We start from the raw sequence: 27,010 nt of genomic DNA, 5'->3' as shown, positions 1-27,010 counted from the left end.
CCCCCCCCCCCCAAAATGCCGGAACACACACACCCCCACACCCCCCCAAAAATGCCGGAACACACACACACACCCCCCCCCCCCCCCCAAAAAATGCCGGAACACACACACACACCCCCCCCAAAAATGCCGGAACACACACACCCCCCCCCCCCCCAAAAATGCCGGAACCACACACCCCCCCCCCCCAAAAATGCCGGAACACACACCCCCCCCCCCCCCCAAAAATGCGGAACACACACACCCCCCCCCCCCCCCCCCCCCCCCCCCCCCCCCCCCCCCCCAACTGCGGGTCTGTCTCTCCTCCTCCTCCTCCTCCTCCAAAATACGACGGGTCTCACCACTTCCGCAGCTGGAGAAACTGACGCGTATCGCGTCAGTCAGCTGCTAGCCCCTCCGGGAACGGAGAATAGCGGCCTTAAAGAAGGCCCCGACGCCGGAGTGATTAACACCGATTTTTTTCGCAGGCAACCCGCGTTACGAAGGGCTACGGAGAATCCCGCCCCATATATGAAATGCTATGTACAGTATTAGTTCCCTTACTTGAGGAACATAAGTATGTTAGAAGCAGTTCCGATAAGGTTTACTCAGCTAATATCAGAAATAGACAGGTTGCCTTCAAAATATTGGAAAGGGTAGGCTTATATCCACTGGAGTTTAGAGGTGACTTGATTGAAACCTTAGGATACTGAGGGGTCTTGACATGGTGGATGTGGAGAAGATGTTTCCTCTTGTTGGAGAATCTAGAACTAGGGGTCGCTGCTTAAAAATAAGGGGTCCCACCCAAATGAGTCCCGGAGATGGAGGACAGATGTGAACGGTGCCAAGGAGGCCCGGCCAGAACATTGTGTTCTGGTCGTGCCCCAGACTTGTTGGGTACTGGACAGCCTTCATTGAGGCAATGTCCAAAGTGGTGGGGATGAGGGTGGAGCCATGTCCAAAAGTGGCGGTCTTTGTGGTAGCAGACCAGCCAGATCTATTCATGGGGAGGAGGGCGGATGTCCTTGCCTCCCTGATCGCCCGCCGTAGAATCCTGCTTGGCGGGCGGTCAGCAGCATCACCCAAAGTTGCAGACTGGCTCATCGACCAATCAGAATCTCTCCAAATGGAGAGATGTAATGGACACAAAAAAATGTATAAAATGTAAAGAATGCACAAGACGGGCATACAGATGTCCTGTAATTGTCTCCCCAGTACGTCCATGTATGTATACCCGCCCACTACATTTTTTTCTTTATTTGTTAATGACGTGATTTTGCTAACTATATAGCATTGTTGTTTTTATCTTGTGTATAATACCTTCAGATTTTTCTTTCTCTTTTGTGTACATCGGTAAATATACTATGCTCGAAAACCCAATAATAAACATTTATAAAAGAAAATAAGGGGTTCCCATTTAAGACAGGGATGCGGAGAGCGTTTTCTCTCAGAAGGTAAAGAGTTTTTGGAACTCGTTTCTTCAAGACAGTGGAAGCAGAGTTTTTGAATATTTTTTAAGGCAGAGAGAGATAGGTTCTTGATAAACAAGGTGGTGTAAGGTTCTAAGGGTAGCAGGAGGTTCCAATCAGATCTACCAAAATCTTATTAAATGGTGGTACAGGTTCAAAGGGCCGAGTGGCCTATAATTGCTCCTAATTCTTGCCTTAATATACACAGTTACTTGTAAAAACCTTAAACATAAAAGATCTGCTACACAGCTGTCCACTGAGAGCTGGAACTCAGAACAACAACCAAACAGGATAGATAAGGGCAGCTCTCACTTATATCACAGGTGACTCAAAACAAAGAGATTGATGAGTTTCAGTTCCCCTACCTCTCTTTAAAAGAAATCTGCCACCAGTCCAATTATGGTGGTACTATTAGATGAAAAATTAAGTTAGCTGCCTTGGTTAATTCCATAATCACCAACAGGAAAGTCATACACAATGATTTTTTTTGCTGTGCTCCATCAAAGACTAAGGCAATTAAAATGGTTGTATCACACAGGTTATATACAACTCAAGTCGTGAATAATTACTTGAAGAGCAATGATCAATAGTGACAAAGAGGAGATTATTCACAAGTACTGTATTGCAATTTCTGCAGTAAGCAGAAGCAAATAACATTTTGAAAGCCGTAAAATATATATTTTTCAATAAAACAAGTGCACGTTATTGTGAGGAATAATAAGACACAAGCGTTTACTTCTCTGGATTCTCTGGGAATTTGATACGCAGTTCCTGGTTTTTATAGGCCCGCTTTTCAAATGTTAGGATCATCTTCTTCACTGAACTTTCATCCAAGGGTTCCGCCTAAAACAAAGTAAACAATTTTTAGAACCAAAGAAACCGGTTTCTTTCAGAATTCTTCCACTCCTAAACTTTAAGAAATGAATGTTACAACAGGTGCATGTATCGCAGTTTTCTTGCTCCACAGTGAAAAAGAATAATACATACAAAATCCTTGCCATTCAATCCATAAGAATCTTCCAGTCTTAGCTGGGCCAGATAACATATTTTTTGCTTCTCCTTTTCTAACTAGCTGGGGCTAAATGGGGACATTTATTCCAAACTTTGCAAACACACCGTTTTTTAAAACTTCCTAGGCCACACAACCGCAGAGGTACACAAAGTGTCAAAGACCAGACCTTCACACCCCACCCCACAAGATGGACGGAGGAACACCTCAGCAGTCCGAAAGCATTCACTCAGCGGGAATTGCCCAGGAAGTTTGACCGTTTGATGGGAATACTCCTGCTCCCCAGGACTCTCTGAAAAAGTCCCCATTTTGATTTAGAGTCAGAGACTTCAGGCAGTTCAGACATTTTTGCCTGAAGAATTACCCAGTGTTAGGAAAACAAAGGTAGTTTAAGAGATTTACATTTGTATTGGTAAGCATTAGAAATAACATATAGTTTTAAGTGGGTTTAATTTAACGTTGCTGTGGAAGGAAGATTCACGCTGGACAAGGGTGGTTTGTGTGTGTGTGGGGATTGGTTTCGTTCCATCTGTGTTTCTATTGCTTAGAGGGGGCTGCAGCATGAAGAATAAATAAACAAACAGTGGTTGTTTAGCAGCTGGAGTCCTTGCAAGGCAGAAACGCTTTTAAGGTTTTAGTTGGATACATTGCAGTTGGAGACAGGACATCGGGAGTGAACATCGCAAGACAAAGCAATCAAGACAAAGAAATCCAAAAGGGTTTGGCATAAAACTGGGATACTGGATTCGCTGTTAAAAGTAGAGTGGAAGCATTGTTTAAAAGAGTCATTTGGAAAACCTGGGCTGGATTTCAGCATGCAAACCCCAAATGGAAAGCCTTATTTTGAGAGAGGTTGGGCTAGATTCTCCAAAGACGGGGCTATATCCCCCACGCCGGTGAACAAATGCTGGCATTTCACTCTAGACTTTCCTTTAAAAAGTCAAGAGCGATTCTCCGACCTTCAGGGGGCTGGCAGGGCCGGGCCCGGAGTGCTTCTTGCAGTTCTGGCTGCAGATACGGAACCCTGCATTTCCGGTCGGGAGTGCGCGCATGTGCACGGCGGCGAACTGCAGCGGTCGTGCCATGCGCCATGGCGGACTCAGACCGGTACTGACAATGTAGGCCCCCCGTGATGGCGCTTGTCCGTGGATCCAAACCACCCAATCGCTGGCCCGGCCGCCCACAAGGCCCCCCCCCCCCCCCCCCCCCCCCCCCCCCCCCCCAACTAGGGTCTACAGCCGCCACCAGAAGTTCCCGACCGGCGATACGTGGTTAGAACCACGCCAATGGGAACTTTGCCAGTTTTGCCCCGAGAATTGCTGGGAGAGGCCTGTCAATGGCCCCCCAGCTGCGCCACCTCATCCGCGTGGGGACCGGAGAATTGCGGGAGTGGCGCAGGCCACAATTCCCGAGTAAACATCGATTCACTACCCCCGCGCCAAACGCGTATTTCTAGCCCATTGTTTCTGGGAGTGAAGTTTGAAAACTCCTGTATGACAACCATCTGGGGGGGTAATGAGGAATGAGAAATTTACAGACGCTAACTTGGGTTCAGAGCGGAGTGTGTATTTGACCACAGCCAATTTGTGTGAATGAGACCATTGTAGATTCTGTACTTTGTAATCTGTGTTAATTCTAAAACCGGTGTGTATTTCCAAGCTAAGGTGGGAGTAAAGAAGTATTGCATCATAATCCAATTTTTCATGTTTAATAAATGTTTTGGCCTTGTTGTCAAAACTAACTAGCAGTCCTGTGACTTCAATCCTTCATATTTTAGAAGAAAAAGTAAACGTTACGTTCTTTTGAGCTAGTGTTCCAATCTGGGATCTTCCCATCCAGTTACAACACCAACTGGGATAACACCAGGAAATGTTGGACAGACAAATCATAGCCTAATTCTTGTGTAATTATACAATGTATATATCCAATCCAACACAACGTGCACATACATCTACAATGCACATCTAAAGATTTACAGCTTCGCTCTAGTGCCTATGTTTTACATGAAACTACCCATTATCCATATTTAATTGAAAAATATTGCTTCCAGTTGCAAATTTGCCACATTTGGTCCAATCGTTCCCCAGTACATTAGCCCTTATGATTTGGACTAGTTTTTTTTTTGCATCTTGTAGAAATGTACAGTTCAATCACTCAGAAGACAGACCAGGTTTGGACTAAGTGAAGGGGTCTGGTTTGTCTCCTTCAAAATAAGGTGAATGGACAGAGCAACATTCATCGCTAGATTATTTGATTCAATTAGTTTAACTTTATCCATATTACGATATGGTAGCCTCTTATGTGCAACTATTTTTAGCTACTTCACTGACATTCCCTCCAAGACATGGGCCGGGATTCTCCCCTACCAGGCAGGGCGGGGGGTCCCGGCGTAGCGGAGTGGCGCCAACCACTCCGGCGTCGGGCCTCCCCAAAGGTGCGGAATTCGCCGCACCTTTAGGGGCTAGGCCCGCGCCGGAGTGGTTGGTGCCACGCCGACTGGCGGCAACGGCCTTTGACGCCCGCCGCCCGGCGTCGGGGCTGGCCGAAAGGCCTTCGCCGGTTCGCGCCTGCGGCGGTGCGGCAGCGGCTGACGTCACCACCGGCCCATGCGCGGTAGGGGGGTTCTCTTCTGCCTCCGCCATGGTGGAGGCCGTGGCGGCGGCAGAAGAAAAAGAGTGCCCCCACGGCACTGGCCCGCCCAACAATCGGTGGGCCCCGATCGTGGGCCAGGCCACCGTGGGATCACCCCCCTGGGTCCGATTGCCCCGCGCCCCCCCCAGGACCCCGGGGGCCCGCTCACGCCGCCACCAGAGGTGGTTGAAACCACGCGGCGGGAAAGGCCTGTCAGTGGCAGGACTTCGGTCCATCGCGGGCCGGAGAATTGCCGCGGGGGGCACGCCGATGGCGCGGCGCGATTCCCGCTCCCGCCGATTTCCGAGTGGCAGAGAATTCTGGCCACGGCGGGGGCGGGATTTACGCCGGCCCCGGGCGATTCATCTACCCTGTCAGGTAGATGAAAAGATCCCATGGCACAACTTCAGGAAAAGCAGGAGAGTTATTGTCGTGTTCTGGCAAACCCTTATCCCGCAATCAGCATCACCAAACCAGATGATCTTGTCATTTTCACTTTGCTGTTATGGGTGCTTGCTGTACACAAATTGGCTGCTGTGTTTTCTCTGCTTGTGGATGAGTCTTCTAGACAGGGTTCTTCTTTTTCCTGGGCGTGATGACCTCCACCTGTGATCTTTTTCGAGACTGCCTTCTCTCGGCTGTTCTGAGAATATGATTACATTTTCTATCACAAGCCAATTTCTGTCCTGTGACCACAGAATCAATACTTCCATTGTCCATGATTTGATGGCATAAGGTCATTGTCACACAAAACAGAATGAATGACTCAAGCAGTCTCTCCCAAGTTCACTACTCAAGTCCTCTTGCTCACAAGTCACAACTCTCTTCAATTTGTTCTGGACCATTTTCTTCGCAATATATTGTTGCTTCAACAAGGAAGGTATCCACATAGTTATTTGGTAGTACAGAACTCGAGTATTGCTGAGAAACAACATCTTGTCAAAGTTTTTCATCTTGCACTTAGCAAGACAATCACAATAATCCCAATGGCAGGGGAAACAACAACTTTTCGCTGAATGGATAGCAAGAGGACTAAGGGCAGTATTTCTGCAATTTCCCTGATGAGTGCACAAAGAAAAGCTTTGACAAAATATATTTTTTCAGCAATACTCAAGGAAGCAATCCTTGCCATTGGGAGCAAGAAAATAATGCACAGTTTGGATTGGAAAAGCAGTGAACTTGGGAGAGATAGAATATGTGAGGCGCTGCTTCTTCAATTACAGATTCTCTCCCATACTTGCCTCCCCAGTTCTTCCAGTCATAGGTTTTCACCCTCCTGCGCCTCAAGGAACCGGATGATTAGAGGAGCAGCAAAGCATGTGGGCAGAAGGAATCAGTGATTAGAGGCACTACAGGCGTTACCCTGGCTGGTGCTACAACCACCATAGAAGAGGCGATCAGCTGTGCCATTGTCAATCACATTGGAAGGAGGCCAAAGATGGGGAAGCTGTAAACGGAAAGGTGGAGAATTCCAGTAGTGACACCCGGGGGAATTGGCACTCAGCCTCAAGCCAGCCTGGACCCGACTGCAATCTGCGCAGACGGGCTGGGGTTCGAGGCTGACCTTTCAGCTTTTTGTAGTGAGTGTCCAGATAGGTTTGTAGGATGTCATTCTGAAGAGGTGAGAAATAGATCTGAGTCCTGGTCTGGATAGTCATTATTTGATGATTAGCCTAGTGCTGCAACATAAATATATTTGTATTCCCCTTCTTGCAGTTGGACTATTGACAATCAGTATCCTGATTTGTTCCTCAGCATTCACTTTAAATAGAAGTATTGAGAGGAAAGAAACTTGAAATTGATAGAACAAAACCAAAGAATGCTGGAGAGTGCTAATTGCTTGCAATTATTTTTTTTAAAAGGGTCTGCAGATGTGAGATTAATTCCCATTATGTTACCTTCTGCCAAATTACTCAAATTTTAATCTTAGAAACAGAGTATGGAAGATGTATTCAGAATAAATGAATAAAAACATATCTTACTTACAAAGATGCATTTAAAGTACATGATGTGGAGATGCCGGCGTTGGACTGGGGTGAGCACAGTAAGAAGTCTTACAACACCAGGTTAAAGTCCAACAGGTTTGTTTCAAACACGAGCTTTCGGAGCACGGCTCCTTCTTCAGGTGAATGGAAAGGCTTGTTCCAGAAATGTTTATATAGACACAGTCAGAGATGCCCCGGAATGCGAGCACCTGCAGGCAATCAAATCATCAAAGATGCAGAGAGAGAGGTAACTCCAGGTTCTAAAATAAGGGCAATGATGAATGCATCCACGCATGAATGCGGACTCAACCGGGATCTGGGATTCATGTCGCATTACATTCGGCCCCCACCAACAAGCCTGGACTTGCAGAGGCCTACCGACTGAACTGGCTTGGGACAATTCACACCTCTTTAACCTGGAGTTACCTCTCTCTCTGCATCTTTGATGATTTGATTGCCTGCAGGTGCTCGCATTCCGGGGCATCTCTGACTGTGTCTATATAAACATTTCTGGAACAAGCCTTTCCATTCACCTGAAGAAGGAGCCGTGCTCCGAAAGCTCGTGTTTGAAACAAACCTGTTGGACTTTAACCTGGTGTTGTAAGACTTCTTACTTTAAAGTACATGCACACACACTTTGATTTTTGTGTTCTTAAAAAACTCAATACAAATACAAGTAACTGTATCACACTAGAAACCTAAAAAGATGACATGTTCAGCCCCATTTGGGTTATGGGTGAGCCATAAGCAAGGTAATATATGAGGCAACTTTTCTCTCATCATTGCCCTTATTTTAGAATTTTTAAGGACTCATGGGAATTTCAAAAACGATTTTGGCCACCATCCCCATGTATTTTGAAACCTGTAGTATAACAAAATGAAAACAAGTTTGGCATGGGGCAACTAAGTGCTAACAATGGCAAACTTTCAGCAACAAAGATTGAGCACTGCTGAAGAGAAGATGTCAATGCTCAAGTTCTGTACTGCCAACCGGCAATGAGTACATTACATGACTTTTCACAAGGAAAACATACTGGCACGGTGGATGTGGAAGTTCTTGGCAATCATTATTCAAAGAGAATTATGAAGTATATAGATCATTGTGTCCTTTCTTGAGGATTCTGAAGGAAACTCAGGGAAAAAGTACTGAAGGTACGGACTATTATTTTCCAAAATTCTGTCATAAGTAAAGCGGTGGCACAAGATATAGGGTAGCAAATCAGATTCCCACTTCAAAGAAAAGATGGCAGGAATGTCAGAAAATTATCAGTTCAGTTTACAGTATTTAATGGCAACTATGAGAATCTGTTCAATTAAACCATAAAAGTACTAAACATTTGGCAAAACACATGCTAATGAAAGCAAGTCAGCACTGAGTTCTAAAAGACATGCAATGCTCAACCAATTTTACAATAATCGTTGAATAAGAAATGACAGGTAAAGCATACAGGATATGGTTTATATGTATTGGGTGAAAATATTTGCAAGTAGATCTTGATGTGAGCAAAAGAAGCAATTTATTGTTGCAGAGCTCTGGGAGAAAGGTCCTAGACCCCAAGGTCGTGATGGCACACTTTCTCTCTGAGCTGGGGCTTATATTGCGTTAATATACACTTTCAAAAGCAGAATTAGTTTGCATTCTCATTTACATACAGCCAATCAATTCTCTTAGTATCACAGTTCATTTCATAAAAAATTAATCAATTCTTTACACAGTATGTTACATTCGTCCAATCAATATGTTGCGCACATAATTACACAAGGTCATAAGTTGCCAGTCCTAGATGCCGGTTCGAAGGAGCCCCTTTCTCTCGTAGTGGTTTGGTGGGCTTCTTCCTCTGCAGTTGTTTTGACAGCTTAGATCAACAGCTCCTGCAGTCCGTGAAACACCAGCCATCACTGACCCATTGTCTTTGGAGGATACATCTGATTTGAGTCACTCGTTTACTCCAAAGTTCACTGTCTCAGCAGAAAACAACATTCGTGGCAATTTATAAGCAAGCATTAATTCATCTAGCCAAGTATCCCAGCATGCACTGCTACACAGAGAATAAGCAGGCATTAATTCATACAGCCAAGTATCCCACCATGCACTACCAAAGCAGAAAACGTACACCAACAATATGCATTCTCAAAACACATTGCATTTGATAATCAGTACCTTAAGAGTCTTAAGACAAAGAAAATGCTACATGGAATTAAGAGAAATGTATCTACATCCAGAGAGAGAGGATGTAGAGTCAAAAGTGAAAGTTTGGCTAAAAGAAAGTTTGAGTAGGAAACACGAGAAGTGGTGTTTCACATGAGTCATTGTTCATCCTGTTCAAAAAATAGGTCTTGAAATGGAGGGATTATGTCAAATTGATGATTATGGGCAATTATGACAAAGATAAGACTTCAGAAGAACATACAAAGGACTAACAGGAAATATAGGTGGAATTTAGCACAGATAAAAATATGAAGTAATATTTTACAAGCAAAAGTAAGAGGAGGAAATTCAACGTTAAGGTTTCAGATGGAAATGGAAAGTTCATTAAAAAGGTATCAGTGCAAGTCAAAAATGCCATAAAATGGCAAACAATTATTGTTTTCATGATCTTGTCTCTGGAATAAAGCCAAAGAGATATATATACCCTTAACTTGTATAGCCATTTATTTCGGCAGAAATGAAATAGTTTGAAGCAACCCATTACAAGAAAGGCTTTGAAGGCAATGCAAAGGTGCAATGTAGATTTACTAGGATATTACCAGGGACAAGAAGCATAAGCTTTGAAGACATACTTGAGAAGCTGAGGCTTGCATTCACTGGAGCTGACTGTAGGATCTATCCTGCATCTATTGAATCGATGGAATGATATTCTGTTCCTGCGCGAGATCATCCAATGTTTATATTTAAGAAACCACTCATTAAGATTCAGCAAACAGCTACCAGTAAACCAGCAAAGGAGGAGAACCATGACAGGTCCAAGTGCTTACAGACACCAGCTTACTTGCAAAGTAACCAGAGCACTAAAAAATTAATTTCTTGCAAGTGTTTCTTATCTGTGAGATTAATTTTTGCATTCATGGAGGCGTTAAATTTGTCATCTGCACTGCCTTTGCAACAATCTGACAGTTGGTAAAGCAATTTGAAACAAAAGGACAGTCAGGGATTTTTGTGATTTCTTTATTTGAAAGATTTATTTTTTGTGATCTCAAACACAGCCTTAAATCGGAAACAAGAAAGCATCATCATTTCCAAAGGCGTTAAACTGGAAGCAGAGATGGACTTGACTTTTGAATGCCCGTGTTCTCCCTCTTTCAGGCCTGTGAGCCTTACGTCAGTGATAGGGAAATTACTGGAGAGAATTCTTCGAGACAGGATCTACTCCCATTTGGAAGCAAATGGACGTATTAGTGAGAGGCAACATGGTTTTGTGAAGGGGAGGTCGTGTCTCACTAACTTGATAAGAGTTTTTCGAGGAGGTCACAAAGATGATTGATGCAAGTAGGGCAGTGGATGTTGTCTATATGGACTTTTGACAAGGTCCCTCATGGTAGACTGGTACAAAAGGTGAAGTCACACGGGATCAGGGGTGAGCTGGCAAGGTGGATACAGAACTGGCTAGGTCATAGAAGGCAGAGAGTAGCAATGGAAGGGTGCTTTTCTAATTGGAGGGCTGTGACTAGTGGTGTTCCGCAGGAATCAGTGCTGGGACCTTTGCTGTTCATATATATAAATGATTTGGAGGAAAATGTAACTGGTCTGATTAGTAAGTTTGCAGACGACACAAACGTTGGTGGAATTGCCGATAGCGATGAGGACTGTCAAGAGGATACAGCAGGATTTAGATCATTTGGCGACTTGGGCGGAGAGATGGCAGATGGAGTTTAATCCGGACAAATGTGAGGTAATGCATTTTGGAAGGTCTAATGCAGGTAGGGAATATACAGTGAATGGTAGAACCCTCAAGAGTATTGAAAGTCAGAGAGATCCAGGTGAAAAGGTCCACAGGTCACTGAAAGGGGCAACACAGGTGGAGAAGGTAGTCAAGAAGGCATACGGCATGCTTGCCTTCATTGGCCGGGCCACTGAGTATAAGAATTGGCAAGTCATGTTGCAGCTGTATAGAACCTTGGTTAGGCCACACTTGGAGTATAGTGTTCAATTCTGGTCGCCACATTACCAGAAGGACGTGGAGGCTTTGGAGAGGGTGCAGAAGAGATTAACCAGGATGTTGTCTGGTATGGAGGGCATTAGCCATGAGGAGGGGTTGAATAAACTCGGGTTTGTTCTCACTGGAACGACGGAGGTTGAGGGGTGACCTGATAGAGGTCTACAAAATTATGGGGGGCATAGACAGAGTGGATCGTCAGAGGCTTTTCCCCAGGGTAGAGGTGTCAATTACTAGGGGGCATAGGTTTAAGGTGTGAGGGGCAAGGTTTAGAGTAGATGTACGAGGCAAGTTTTTTTACACCGAGGGTAGTGGGTGCCTGGAACTCGCTGCCGGAGGTGGTGGTGGAAGCAGGGACGATAGTGACATTTAAGGGGCATCTTGATAAATACATGAATAGAACGGGAATAGAAGGATACGGACCCAGGAAGTGTAGAAGATTGTAGTTTAGTCGGGCAGCATGGTCGGCACGGGCTTGGAGGGCCGATTCCTGTGCTGTACTTTTCTTTGTTCTTTGTAGAGGTTCCATCGCATGCCCATTGGTGAGGTGGCAGTCCATACCCAATGATGCAGAGCCCCACCCTGAATGTAATCTTGAACCCTCCACCCTCAGCTCACACAGTGCAGGGCGCAGAAACCCAAAGTCTCACCCTCGCTGTCCAGTCCGGTTGCTGTCCAGCCCTCTCACTCTCAGTCGTGATCCCTGGCTGGCTTCTGGTTCTGATCGAGTCACCCTTCTCTGGCCATTACTCGCCGATTCCCCGACGTGGGCACTTGCCTCAGCTTCGGAGCACATCCCAACTGCTGCTCTGCTCATCTCAGCTCTCGCTCGGGTGGCCAGGACGCGAGCCTTGATGATCGTGTGCGCTTCTGGCTGGCTGCTGGCCAATTGGTCTGGCCTCTGCTCCCTTTCTCCCTCGCCACCTGGTTTGTTTGCTGTGCAGAGCAGCCCTCTCACACTCGGCCCTGCCTTGTTGGCCTCTGGTCGAGTCGTCCCGCTCCCACTGTGTGCTGCTTCCTGATTCCGGAAACACGACACCAGCACTTGCCTGGCCTTCTTCACACCTCCTGACTGCTGCTCTACTCACCTCTTGGTTCCAGTTTGGGTCGCCAGTTCTCAGGCTTTGACTAGATGACTGCATGCTCCTGGCTGGCTGCTGCTGGCGGCTACCTGGCCTGGCCTCTGCTCTCTCCCACCCTCGTCACCCAGTCCAGCCCTCTCAACCTCTGCTGTCTTTTGGCTCTGGTTGAGTCACTCCACTCCCCCTGGCCACTGTTCTCCGATTCCCAGAGATTTGCCTGGCCTTCTTCACACTTCACAACTGCTACTCTGCTCACCTCTCGCTTGGGTGGCCTCAACAACTGCGTGTGTTCCTGGCGGGTTGCCTAGCTGCTGCGGTTGACTATCTGGCTTGGTGGCCTCCATTCTTTTTCGTTGGTTGCCCACCCGCCCTCCTCAGCCTTGGCTTGTAGGTCAAGAGTCACCCTGCTGTTCCCCTCAGTGGATGTAGATCAGCGCCTCATCCTTGTCTTGCTGAAGGCTTCGCAGCAGAGGCGGATTTACATTTTGGGGGCACACACAGCCACCTCTCAGTATGGGCCAAACCCCATTGGCCAGGGGTCCTTGCTGCAGCGCTGTGTGTTTCCTTGTAAGTCCGCCTCTGACTGGAAGCCAAGTTCTTACATGTTAAAGAATTGTGTCATTGATTTCTCCCACTAGGACTTGTGGTGGCAGCAATGCGGAGCTAAGGTGCACATTCGGCAGCTCCCACTGAAAACGGACTTTGGGGCTCTTTTCAGGGCTCCCAACAGAGATTTATCGGCAAATCCCGACGTGGGAAGAGGACAGGAGTCAACCCCTACGGTCCTAACCAGGAGTGGGGTAAGGAGAAAAACAGAGAAAGCACCCCTGGAAAAGCGGTGGAAGGAAGACAAAACGGCAGCCGGCGGAGGCCCGGAGGCAGTGGGCGCAGGAGCAGCAGGCGACTCTGCTGTGCTGCTTCCAGGAGCTTAAGGTGGAGCTGCTGGAGTCGTTGAAGGTAACCACCAGGGAGCTGATGGAGACCCAGACAGCCCAGAGGGCTGCGATCCGGGAGCTGCAGAAGCAGGCCTCCGAAAGGGAGGATGAGGCCGTGGCCGTCGCGGGGAAGGTAGAGATGCACGAGGCGCTCCATAAAAGATGGCAGGAGCGGTTCGAGGAGCTGGACAACCGGTCGAGGCGGAGGAATTTGCAGATCCTGGGCCTCACGGAGGGGCTGGAGGGGTCGGACCTGGCGGCTTATGTGGTTGTTATGTTAAACTCGCTGATGGGGGCTGGGTCCTTCCAGGGGCCCCTGGAGTTAGAGGGGGCCCACAGAATTCTGGCTAGAAGGCCGAAGCCGAACGAGCCGCTGCGGGCGGTGTTGGTGCGGTTTCATCGGTTCGTGGATCGTGAGTGTGTGCTCCGGTGGGCCAAGAAGGAGCGGAGCAGCAAGTGGGAGAACACGGAGGTGCGGATCTTCCAGGACTGGATTGAGGAGGTGGCGAGGCGGAGGGCCGGGTTTAACCGGACGAAGGCGGTGCTCCACAGATGGAGTGTGAAGTTCGGCATGTTGCAGCTGGCGCGTCTGTGGGTCACCTATAAGGATCGGCACCATTATTGGAGGAGGCGTGGGCCTTTGTGCAGGCCGAGAAATTGGACTCAAACTGAGGGTCTAAGATGGGGGATGCTGTATAATACTGTACTTGTATTTGCTTGGTTTAATGCAAGGTGTGGGTTGGCCTTAGGGCGGGTGGGGTGATGTCGATTTGTCTTTTCTGTATGGGTTTTTCTGTAGGGGTCTGGTGGATGGGTTCGGGCAGGGGAGTAAACGGGGAGCTGGTGGGAGGGACTGACAATGGGAGTTGCCCTAGAGGAAGCAGGGCTGGGCAGGGCAAAAGCGCGGGCTTTTTTCGGGTTTCCCGCGCTGGGAGATGGTGGGGGCGGAGTCAGGGCTGAGAAGCGCGGGTCGTTGCTGGTTGTTTTCTTTTCCCGCACAGAAGCGGGGGGGGGGGGGGGGGGGGGGGGGGGGGGAGAAGAGAGAGGAGGACCCATTGACGGGCACGATGGAGGAGGGGTAGTCCCACGTGGGGAGGAGTCGGAGGTAGGGCGGGAGTCGCCGGGGTCAGCAGAGGTTAGCTGGCTCACGGGAGTGCTATGGCGGGAGGGGCGCGGCTGGGAGGGGTCCTACCCTGGGGGGAGGGGGGGGGGGGGTACCGGGTTGCTGCTGAAACGGTCAGGAAGGAGCTGGAGGACGCAGGGGGTGCTGGGGGGGGGGGGGGGGGGGAAGAGTTGCCGCCGTGGGGAACTGGCAGAGCGGGGGACGCTGGCCGGTGGTGGGCAAGGGATGGGGTAAGGCTAATTGGCAGAGAAGGGGGGCAAGGAGCCCTCTGATCCTGCTGATAACCTGGAATGTGAGGGGGCTGAATGGGCCGGTCAAACGAGCCCGGGTGTTTGTGCACCTGAAGGGGCTGAAGGCGGATGTGGCCATGCTCCAGGAGACACACCTGAGAGTGGTGGACCAGGTTTGGCTGAGGAAGGGATGGGTGGGCCAAGTACTTCACTCAGGGCTGGATGAGAAGAGTAGGGGGGTGGCGAACCTCGTGGGGAAGGTGGTGTCGTTTGAGGCGTTAAATGTGGTGGCTGACAGTGGCGGGAGATATGTGATGGTGAGTGGTAAGCTGCAGGGGGAGCGGGTGGTGTTGATGGATGTTTACGCCCCAAATTGGGACGATGCGGGGTTAATGCGGGGGGGGGGGGGGGGGGGGGGGGAACTTCAACACGGTACTGGATCCCCCAATGGATCGATCCAAGTCCCAGATGGGTAGGAGGCCGGCGGCGGCTAAGGTTTTGAGGGGATTTATGGACCAGATTGGGGGGGGGGGGGGGGGGGGGGGGGGGTCCCTGGAGGTTTGCGAGGCCAAGGGCCAGGGAGAACTCGTTTTTCTCCCACGTACATAAGGCCTATTCAAGGATTGATTTCTTTGTCCTGAGCAGGGGGCTGGTTTCGAGGGTGGAGGATGTGGAATACTCCGCCATTGCCATTTCAGATCATGCCCCGCACTGGGTGGACCTCGGGCTGGGGGAAGGGAGGGACCAACATCCACTCTGGCGCTTGGAGGTGGGGCTGCTGGCAGACGAGGAGGTGGCCGAGAGTGTTCGGGGGTGTATCGAGAGGTACCTTGAGGCCAATGACAACGGGGACGGGCTGGGAGACATTGAAGGCGGTGACTAGAGGGGAATTGATCTCCATCCGAACCCATAGGGAGAGGGGGGAGCAGAGGGAGAGGGAGAGACTGATAGGGGAGATGGTGAGTGTGGATAGGAGATATGCGGAGGCTCCAGATGAGGCATTGATGGGGGAGAGACGTAGCCTTCAGGCCAGGTTCGACCTATTGACTACCAGAAAGGCGGAAGCTCAGTGGAGAAAAGCACAGGGGGCGCTGTATGAGTATGGGGAGAAGGCGAGCAGGATGTTGGCACACCAGCTCCGAAAGCGGGATGCGGCCAGGGAGATTGGGGGAGTGACGGATAAAGCTGGGAAGGTGGTGCGGTGGGGGGGGTAGATGTTAATGGGGTCTTCAGGGACTTCTATTTACATTATTACCAACTATGTTTGCACAAGATCATAGACACTGTCTCCCACAGCCATGCAAATACATTATTTATCAATGTTACCATTTAAGTAACATACAAGGTCCAGATTTTCATTGAAGTAGAGGTGGACTTAGATGGACCAGTACACTCACTCTCCAGATAGATAGCCAGACTAAAAGAGAAAATGCTGGAAAATCTCAGCAGGTCTGGCAGCATCTGTAAGGGGAGAAAAGAGCTAACTTTTCAAGTCCAGGTGACCCTTTGTCAAGTCAGCCAGATAACCAGACCGCGGCCATTTGATCATTATGAATAATTATTATGAACTGTAATCAAATATAACAAAATCACTCAAAGTTAATAGCTTGCTCCAGACAGATTTGTCTCTTAACTCTTCTACTGACATTCTTGGATAATATCATGTCCCTTGTAAAGGGATTTCAAAACTAGGTTAACTTTCCAGTACAGGCCATTCTATAACAACTTATATAATGCCATTACCGTAATTAAACGTCCCAAGAGACCTCACAGGAGCATAATTTAAAAAATAATCGACTCAGCTACATAAGTTGATGTTAGGTCTAACAACCAAAGCATGTGGTCAAAGAGATAAAGTTTAAGAATTGTCTTAGGAGGGAAGCAGGCGGAGCGGTTTTGGGAAGTAATTCCAGAGCTTGGGCCGAGGCAACTGAAGGCATGGACACCAATGGTGGAGCAATTGTAATTGGAAATGCACAAGAGGTCAAAATTAAAGGAACTCATATCTTGCATGGCTATGTGTGGAAGGAGATTACAGGGTTACGGAGGTGCAAGGCCATGGATAGATTTGCAAACAGGATGAGACGTATGAGCCAATGTATGTCCGCAAGTTCAGAGGTGATAGAGAAATGGAACTTGCTTATTCTACCGTTGAAACAGGTATGGTCGATTTCCAGAACAATGTTGTTAATCAGTCAACCAGTTTGGCTGACTACTGAATCTTGAGGGGCGTAGCTAATGGCTGGGGCTAACCTCAAGTCAGCTCCAGATACACCTGCTGTCCAAAACCCTATTGAGTCGGATAGTCTCATCTGAAGAGGCAGGAAACTTACCAGTATTCTGCGAGAGTAGCTTGCATGTTCTTAGCTTGTTAAAACTCCAGCAGTACCCAAGCACACACTAGGGAGCCCCCAACTCATGGCTTGGACAAACTGCACCCAAGATGGAATTTGCTAAATCAGACATGCCCCTTTGGACAGATTTCATTTCAAAAGCTCCAAATTGAGCAAACAAAATCCCATGGAGGAATGCCATTTGCCAGATATGAACTGGAGGATAGGTTTTTACAAAAAAAAAGTTGACTTTTCAAGTTTTCCAAATTACAACAATTAGATCTGAAGCTTCATAATAAAAGATAGACGTATGATGCAAGGACCTATGCATCAAAATCATTCCAATTGAGAAGTGACAAACTACCTTGCTTAGATAAAATTAGACTTGCTTGATCCCCCACCTCCTGGAACTCCAAAATAAAATCTTGGCAGCAACAATTTTAGGATGAGGCTTGCAGAATACATTCAGGGTACTGATCAAAAATCTTTACAGTAGGATTGAAATTCACCTACAAAAATGAGACAGTTGAAAACTCTGAGTCCAGTGTGTAGATACCTCACATCGAAAGATTATAAGAATATACTGCGAATGCGTCTGCCAAATTTGTTCACTTTAGTAATTTGCAGTGACTAGGTCTCCCAGAGACCTTCCACCTTCTTTAACACATCAGTTTGGAAATATGTTGTGTAGTTATTACGTATCATTTAGGGAATGAAGGCCCATAAATCTCTAGGGCCTGATTTCGGCATTTATTCAGAGAGGCAACAGAGAAGACATCAATAAAGCAATAGAATGTAGTGTTGACTGCATACAAACTGTACTTTCGTATTCTATAACAAAAAAATAAAGTTGATTAAGCCAACTGAAATTCCATCAGTCAACCATACAGTAGAGAGCAGGCTGTACAAAAACATGAGGAGAAATAGTCAGCAAAGGTTTTCCCAATAGATTTCTAATAATAATCGCTTATTGGCATAAGTAGGCTTCAATTAAGTTACTGTGAAAAGCTCCTAGTCGCCACATTCCGGTGCTGCTGGTCTTATTCTGCATTAAAAGTCAGCTGTTTAACCCACTGTGCTAAACCAGCCCCTTCTGAGTTCTTTGACGATATTACAAGTTAAATGCAATGCCTTATGAGTTTATTTGGACTTGCAGAAGAATTTCTATTAACTCCCAAAACCGAAGACTTCTAAAACAAACTTGAAAACTATTGAGATACAAAATGCAGTGCAAGATATTGTCTAAAAGACAGGAAAGTAGAGGGAACTAATGAAGCGTTTTTCAGAATTAGAGATCAGTATTTGAGCATCAGAATCTTGAAATTTACAGGACAGGCTATTATTCAACCCACCCAAACGGTGCTTGCTCTTTGAAAAAAGGAGTTGGACTTAGTTCAACATCCCTGATTTTTTGCCGATAACCCTGTCTCTGCTCCTCATTCTCCAATTCAATTAAAAATTTATCAATCATCTCCCATGATCATTTCAGCTAGAGTACTCCAGATCTCAATAACACTTGAAAAATATAACTGCTCCTTTACCAATGATTTTAAATCCATCATTTCTGGTTATTCACCCAGAGGGAATACATTTTCCCTTCCCTACTCTACCAGAAACTCTCATTATCTTGAAAACCTCTATTAGATGACCCCTTAACCTTCTCTGCCCTTTTCCAATTGCTCCTCTCAACCAAAGTCCCTGATTTCTCAAAATCCTGCTAAACCTTCTTTGCACCCCAAGGCCTTTACAACTTTCCTGAAATTTGGCACCCAGAGTTGTCCACCATACCCTGGCTGAGATCTAGCCAGTGAATATTTTTGAAGGATGATTTCTTTAAAAACCTCTCGGCAGTCTAGAAAAAAGATAATTAAAAAGGCACCATGTTGAAGTACATAAAATATTAAGTGGCTGAGGAACATTAATGAAATAAGATAATAGGCCCTTAGCTCATAAATATAAACCAGCAAAAATTTAATTTCAAACAGATATTACAAGGAATATTTGAACATTTTCTTCAAAGAAAAAAAAAGTTACAAGTTTTGATTAATGAAAAGCCAAGGACTTGAGGTACAAGTTCGAATTTGAGCTGCACGAATTGGAATACAAAACATCGAAGTAGGCCACTCGGCTGCTCAAGCCTGCTCCATGGCTGATCTGGTTACAACTTCAACCCCTCATTCCTGCCTACGCCGATAATCCGGGGCCGGATTGAACCTGGGTCCTCAGTGCTGTGAGACAGCAATGCTAACCACTGCACCACGAGCCGCTCCCAATCCTCTATTAATAACCCCTCTGCAAACTTGAGATAAGGCAACATTAGAGAGTTGGTTTATTTTATACATTCACACACAAAACACAGGAAAGGGCTTTGCAATATCTGCCTTTTTGCATTCATACAATGAAAGAAGGATAAAGGAGAGAAAGAGTTTTAGGGCAAAGACCATGATAAAAATAAGAATTATGGTTTTGTGTGGGTCCAGAGTCCAGTATGTCAGTGCCCAATGAAGGTTTTTTTCAGGTAGCTTTTTTATTCTGGCAGATTTCCTGGTCTTGGTCCTAGGTATTCGGTTGCAGGTGGATTCTGTTGAAGATGCTGCAAAGTATTCTTGTGTCTTAGAAATTCATTCACTCTGTCGGCGAAATGCAGATGGAGGTCAAAAAGGAAGGTTGCTAGCCTGGTTCCGGTTCTCTTCAGAGGTTAAACCTCAACTAACTATAAGAATTCAAAAGCTGTACAATTGAAGGAATTCAAAAAGCTCAAGCATGGGTCATGTGATATAGAGTGGTTTCAGGTCAAGCTATTCAGCTAATTGGCTGGAATTTTTATACAATGCAAGGAGTGTTACATTCCAGGGGTTTGATGCGTTATCCTTTGTCTGTATCTAAACTGCTCAGTAGCATCCAAAACCACCATCATGTGGTCAGCAGTGACCATTTTATCAGTCCACCTGTTCGACCATTTAAAAAAATGTATAACTTTCTAAAATAGCCAGGCTGACTTAAGATATATATATATATATATATATATATTTTCCTGGACCGGGACACATGCTTAAACCTAATGATGGGATCAGTGTCTGGTGAGTTATGTAACTGGGGCTTGAATAGTGCTTTAAACTAAGAGGGGATGAGCTAAGGTGAGGGAGTTTTAAAACTTGAAGAGAACAATCTGTGTAATGATTTGGGTAAAGACAACCATATTAGGACAGGGAGTGCAAGGGTAATATGCATCAGTGAACAAGGTCAATGCAAAGAAATTAAAGGTTCTATATTCAAGTGCGCAAAGTTTTTGCAATACGATAAATGAACTACTGTCACAAATAAGTTAAATTATTTAGATCTAACCACTTATTACAGAGATACATTAATCAGTTGACCGATGTTGGGGAAACATGTATTCCAGAACACACATTTCAAAACGAAAAGCACAAAGTTGCCCTGATAACAATGGATGTCCTAAGAGCAGCAGTGAGAAACGATCTTCGCTCAGAAGGTCAGGAAGTGGAATTAGTATAGGTGAAAATTAGGAACCACAATAGTCAGAAAATGCTGGTGGAAGAGTAGTTTATAGCTTTCCTAATAGTATTTGAAATGTTAAGACAAAGCATTAAGTAATGGAGCTTATGACAAAGATAACATTATAATTGTGAGGGACTTTAGTCTTCATGTAGACTGGACCAATCAAATTAACAAGGTGATCAGGAAGGTGAGCTTGTGGATTGCTTTTGTGGGAATTTCCTGAAAAAATACACTGTAGAGCCAACTGGGATAAAACCATCCTGGTGCTAGTGTTGTGCAATGAGGCAGGGTTATTTAGTATTTCCATATTGAAAAGTTACCAAGGAAATAGTGATCATAATAATAAAATTCCATATTAAGTTTGAAAGTGACAAACTCCAGTCTCGAACAAGAATTCAAAATTTCAAAAATTACATTGCTTTGAAGAGAGAGATGGCTATGGCTGATTGAATAAATAGATGAAAAAGTTAATAAAGCTTTTGGCTGGAGCTTACTTGTCCTCAAGGAAATTTGCCAATGCTACCTGTGAAAGTACAGAGCTTTCACCAGAAACGTTTGGAACAGAAACTCCAAGTGTCCATTCGCTGAACCATTGAACCAAGGGGCTAGTTTAGCACACTGGGCTAAATCGCTGGCTTTTAAAGCAGACAAAGGCAGGCCAGCAGAACAGTTCAATTCCCGTACCAGCCTCCCCGAACAGGCGCGGGACTTTTCACAGTAACTTCATTGAAGCCTGCTCGTGGCAATAAGCGATTTTCATTTCATTTCATGAAAAGATGGAACAAGATAAATGAGTGGATCGCGTCTCAATTTACTTTCAAAAGAAATATTCTCAGTAAATCACATAGTTAACATCAGACTAAAGCTGAAACCGAATACATCGATGGGATATTTGTCATCGGCTAGGCTGAAAAAATTAGGCATGTACTGTGAACACTGCAGACCACCTGCAAAGTAACTAATGGGGCGGGATTCTCTCAGCCTTGGGCCGGGCTGGAGAATCCCCGTGACCAGGCCACGCCGCCCCAACGCAGGCACGTGATTCTCTGTGTTTTTCCATTGCCGCCGGCCCGCCGATTCTCGGGCCGGGATGGGCCAAACGCCGAGTCCCTCAATTGTCCACACCTGCTCTCAGCCGGCAGGAATTCAGCGTGGAAGAGTCGAGTGGCGGCCTGTGGGGGGGGGGGGGGGGGGGGGGGCTCCGACCCCAGGGGCAGCCTCCGATGCGGCCTGGTCCACCAATCGGCGGGCTGGCATCTCTGGCTGGGTGACTCATTTCCTACGCGGCAGCCCCTGTAGTCCTGCAACATGATGCGTCGGGACCGGCGCGGAGCCACTGCGCATGTGCCGTTGGTGCCGGCGCCACTGCACATGTACGGATCCCACGGCACCCAGTTCGCGCCGGGATCGGCAGCTGGAGCGGCGTGAACCGCTCCAGCGCCATCTGGCCCCCTGTCGAGATGAGAATTAGTCCTGGGAGCGGCGCGTTCACGCCGTCTTAAAACGCAACGGCATTTACGACGGTGTGGACACTCTGTAGCGGGAAGAGAGAATCTCGCCGATGATCTTTCAAAAAAAAATTTCAACACTGTATTTTTGAAACATTTCAGGCAATTCACAAAATCACCATTTAATTTCTAGTGAATTTCTAATGATTGAAAAGGAACAAAATGATTGGTTCCTTTTTGATATCATTATTAATTTTACCCACAGAACTGTGCATGAGTTTCAAGTACACTGAGCTTTATTTTCGTCCTTAAAAATTATGCAAGGAAGAACCATAATCATGCCTCCTTTGTGCCACAAATAAAAATATTATCGGGATGTGTATGGCATATTATCTGTTTGGTGCACCACGCTTTATTAATGTATATTTTTATGCCATGCATTACAGCTCATTTTATAAAATTTTGTTTTTTTGAGTTTCAGAACAAATTTCTTTAAATTGCTCCCAAGCTTCAAAAGTAACCACAGATATCAATATTGGATAGCAAGCATGTTCGGTTGGGAGCCTCTATTTGACATCAAAATATTTAACTTTCCATTGGGGAACAATCCCTCAATTGCAATTTCTAAGAAACTGTATTTGAATAAAATTTAAGTGGGTGAGAATCAAATATATTCCTCAAAATCAATTGCTTCAAAAAACAATTTCATTTTGTCTTTAAAATTACATTCTCTAAGTATCATCTACACAGGGAGTGGTCTCCTTAATGCTGTAGTAAAGGTAAAGACGTGAAAATTATTTAAGAACCAGATGGTGCAACAAGAGAACTTTAGATGCTGGAAATCTAAAAACAAAAAAATGCTGAAATACTCAGTAAGCAAAGCAACATCTGTGGAGAAGAAAGTAGAGGTTAATGTTTAGTTGATGACATTTCATTAAAACTTCAAGGTGGATCGACCAAAATAAACAAAGAGGTCGCCCCCATCTTCAGAAATCTTGTGATCTCCTGTCCAATCTCATGTGCCCAATGCCCATGCAACTGCTACTCATCTAATCACTGAATACATTTGCCAAGCCCTCAAGGCAACTCATATGAGCCGCTGGAATATTTTAAGCTCCTATTTTCTGCACCGAGTATATTACAGAGATAGATTATAAGAGGTTAGTTAGATTGTTTTCTAAGAGACTCATTTAATCCAAATTTTGGTTAAAACAGTTTAAAAAAAAAGAAACATTTTTCAGAGATTCCACATATTTGTAAATATTGCTGAAATAGAAAACTTGGAATTGGAGCAAATGCAGCTTAAACAAAATATAAATTCTGACCGAAGTTACTGAAAGTTTTCCTTCTATGCACACTTACAATCTTTCATTCTCTACTCACTGAAACAAGGCAGACAATATAATTAATGTTATAGTCCACACCCTAAAAAGGTATGATTAATGTATATTAATGCAATCAACCATTCAGTATAAACAGTGATCAAGATAAGCTGCAGAAAAAAGCCCACTCAAAAAAATAACATTTTATGCATATTTGCAAACCTTCCATTGGCAGTTTATGATAAATTAAATACTGCATCATTTTATAAAGCCAGGAACATTATACAATGTAGTGCATAGTGAATGCTTTTGCTGCTAAAGTGGCAGTTCTGCAATGACCAAAATGTAATTGGTGACAAGATTACATTGGCTAAACTCATTCAAAGATGACTTGCTGGGCTGGAGATCAAAACCATGACTGTTTATTGGAAGAACAATTTTGAGCCGACAGTCATTGGGTCTTTCATTGTGCGCTCACTAGGATAATGCTTGGGGAGGGGATGGGATAAACATTGAGGAAGACCATGAACATTGTGACAGTGGGAGGAAGCTTTGGAGTTTAAATTGTGTAAAGCACAATCGCAACAATCCAGAAACTAGATTTAAAATATCTTAAACAGCATTTGTTGCAACTGGGGAGAACCATGGCATTTTGAGGCTGCAGTGGGAATGGGCAGAGATAACATATGGCAGGCATCTGGCACTCCAGCTAGGAAGAGGACACAAAGAAAATTTTTAAAAATAGATAAGTTGAAATGCCACAGAAAAATCTTAAACAAATGTAGTGTGACAAAAGACATGGTACACCTACACACTTATTGAAACTAAATGGAAAACAAAAATATTTGTTAGCCTGAATCATAATCATAGAGAGACATCCAGCCCTTCCAGGCTCCTTGGAATAACAAAGAACAATCTCAACATTCAACGAAGTAGTGGCGCATGCGCCCCCCCAACACCCCCCGACGGAATGGCAGGAACCTGTGCCCAATTCCGCACTTGGACGCTCATTCATTCTGCACAAGCAATTATTGACACAAATTTCCCCGCGGGAGCTGATCTATTACCTGCCATTAGCTGGCGAGGTCAAAGATATTTAAACGCCAATCCAACGCATTTATCTCATTATCTCCAGCTCAACTGTTTTTTGGAAGGCTGTCAGAGAGATCTGGAAACCAGAAGAACAAGGCTTGCAGCCTCAAGGCAGCGGCAGAACCCCGCTTCACCCACCAGGCTCTTGAGGCCTTGATCAGAGGAGTGAGGGCACATGGGCATGCCCTGTATTCCAGAGTTGGTTCCAGGAATTAGGGTTAGGGCCTGAAAGACCGTTGGAGTGATGTCAACCTCACTTGAACTAGTCTTTGCCGCCTTCTGTGATGTCAAGGAGATGTGTTTAAATCTCTCTGTCCGCTACACATTAATGCATAAAGGAGGTCACTGTTGGCCTTTACAGGATTTGGATTTGATTTATTGTCACGTGCAGTGAGGTACAGTGAAAAGTATTGTTCTGCATACAGTCCTGACAGATCATTCCATACATGAAAAAACATAGGACATACATAAATACACAATGTAAATACATGGGCACAGGCATTGGGTGAGCGTACGGAGTGTAGTGCTATTCAATAGAGACTCATAATTATGTCAGGTTTGCTACGGAAGAAGATAGCCAGCTGTGAGATTTACCAGCTCCGTCGCAATCTTGGCTTCCCAAGGCTGCACAACCCCACATGGTGACAGGTCTTCCCAAGAATGCAATATATCGGGACAAGCGCAGATGCGTCCAGCATTTCCTCTCGTGTGTAAATAGGAGATTCCTCCTTGATCAAGAAAGGATCAAGACAAAAGATGGAAAATTATAGGCCAATTAGCCTAACCTCGGTTGTTGGTAAAATTCTAGAATCGATCGTTAAGGATGAGATTTCTAAATTCTTGGAAGAGCAGGGTCGGATTAGAACAAGTCAACATGGATTTAGTAAGGGAGGTCGTGCCTGATGAACCTGTTAGAATTCTTTGAGGAGGTGACAAGTAGGTTAGACCAGGGAAACCCAGTGGATGTGGTCTATCTGGATTTCCAAAAGGCCTTTGATAAGGTGCCACACAGGAGGCTGCTGAGTAAGGTGAGGGCCCATGGTGTTCGAGGTGAGCTACTGGCATGGGTTGAGGATTGGCTGTCTGACAGAAGGCAGAGAGTTGGGATAAAAGGTTCTTTTTCGGAATGGCAGCCGGTGACCAGCGGTGTCCCACAGGGTTCAGTGTTGGGGCCGCAGCTGTTCACCATATATATTAATGATCTGGATGAAGGGACTGGGGGCATTCTAGCGAAGTTTGCCGATGATACAAAGTTAGGTGGTCAGGCAGGTAGTGCTGAGGAAGTGGGGAGGCTGCAGAAGGATCTAGACAGTTTGGGAGAGTGGTGCAGGAAATGGCTGATGCAATTCAACGTGAGAAAATGTGAGGTCTTGCACTTTGGAAAAAAGAATCCAAGCATAGACTACTTTCTAAACGGTGAGAAAATTCATAATGCCAAAATACAAAGGGATCTGGGAGTGCTAGTCGAGGATTCCCTAAAGGTAAACATGCAGGTTGAATCTGTGATTGAGAAAGCGAATGCAATGTTGTCATTTATCTCAAGAGGGTTGGAATATAAAAGCAGCGATGTGCTACTGAGCCTTTATAAGGCTCTGGTTAGGCCCCATTTGGAGTATTGTGTCCAGTTTTGGGCCCCACATTTCAGGAAGGACATACTGGCACTGGAGTGTGTCCAGCGGAGATTCACAGGAATGATCCCTGGAATGGCGGGTCTAACATATGATGAACGGCTGAGGATCCTGGGATTGTATTCATTGGAGTTTAGAAGGTTAAGGGGAGATCTAATAGAAACTTACAAGATAATACATGGCTTAGAAAGGGTGGACGCAAAGAAACTGTTTCCGTTAGGCGAGGAGACGAGGACCCGTGGGCACAGCCTTAGAATTAGAGGGGGTAAATTCAGAACAGAAATGCGGAGACATTTTTTCAGCCAGAGTGGTGGGCCTGTGGAATTCATTGCCGCGGAGTGCAGTGGAGGCCGGGACGCTAAATGGCTTCAAGGCAGAGATAGATAAATTCTTGATGTCGCGAGGAATTAAGGGCTACGGGGAGAATGCTGGTAGGTGGAGTTGAAATGCCCATCAGCCATGATTGAATGGCGGAGTGGACTCGATGGGCCGAATGGCCTTACTTCCACTCCTATGTCTTATGGTCTTAGGTCCCCTGTTGATCCCTGGAAAGGCTCAAAAGGCAAAGAGGTTGAGTGCTGCGGTCAACATCAAACCCATTGGTAGGACATGGCCTCTAACCCCACATGGTGACAGGTCTTCCCAAGAATGCAATATATCGGGACAAGCGCAGATGCGTCCAGCATTTCCTCTCACTCGTGTGTAAATAGGAGATTCCTCAGTGATAAACCCTAGGTCTGGCAAAATTCCTCTGTTGTCTGGGCCCCTCCTCCTGCTTATGCTCCCTCTCGACCATGTCCTACAGGTAGGATGGGAGAATTCTGCCCATTGTTACAGCAAGTTTATTATATTGTAGACACATGCAAAGATTGCAGAAGACCGATTCTTGCTGCTATCCACTCCACCGAAAGTTTCTGAAATATTATACTCATTTACAGAGCTTGCCATTTCAAGTTCCAAGTCAGGTATGATGGGACGAGAAAGATTGATCCATTTTCTATTCACTGAATTTCAAGAGCGCTTGATGCAATACTTTGATGAACTAAAATAAATTGTGGAAGGCATTTACTT

General features: G+C 45.8%; 1 protein-coding gene across 1 annotated transcript in view; it reads right to left on the bottom strand.

Moving 5' to 3' along the window:
- Positions 1–27,010, bottom strand: part of ctnnbl1 (catenin, beta like 1) — a 220,712-nt gene that overhangs the window by 155,237 nt on the left and 38,465 nt on the right. The window contains exon 3 of the mRNA XM_038803075.1: positions 2,185–2,291. Coding sequence (XP_038659003.1) covers positions 2,185–2,291 — 107 coding nt within the window. The remainder of the gene's footprint in view (positions 1–2,184; positions 2,292–27,010) is intronic.

This window comes from Scyliorhinus canicula, chromosome 7 (assembly GCF_902713615.1).
Source record: "Scyliorhinus canicula chromosome 7, sScyCan1.1, whole genome shotgun sequence".
Classification (NCBI taxonomy): Eukaryota; Metazoa; Chordata; class Chondrichthyes; order Carcharhiniformes; family Scyliorhinidae; genus Scyliorhinus; species Scyliorhinus canicula.
The sequence above is the reverse complement of the archived record's forward strand: the minus strand, read 5'-3'. Positions and strand labels throughout refer to the sequence as shown.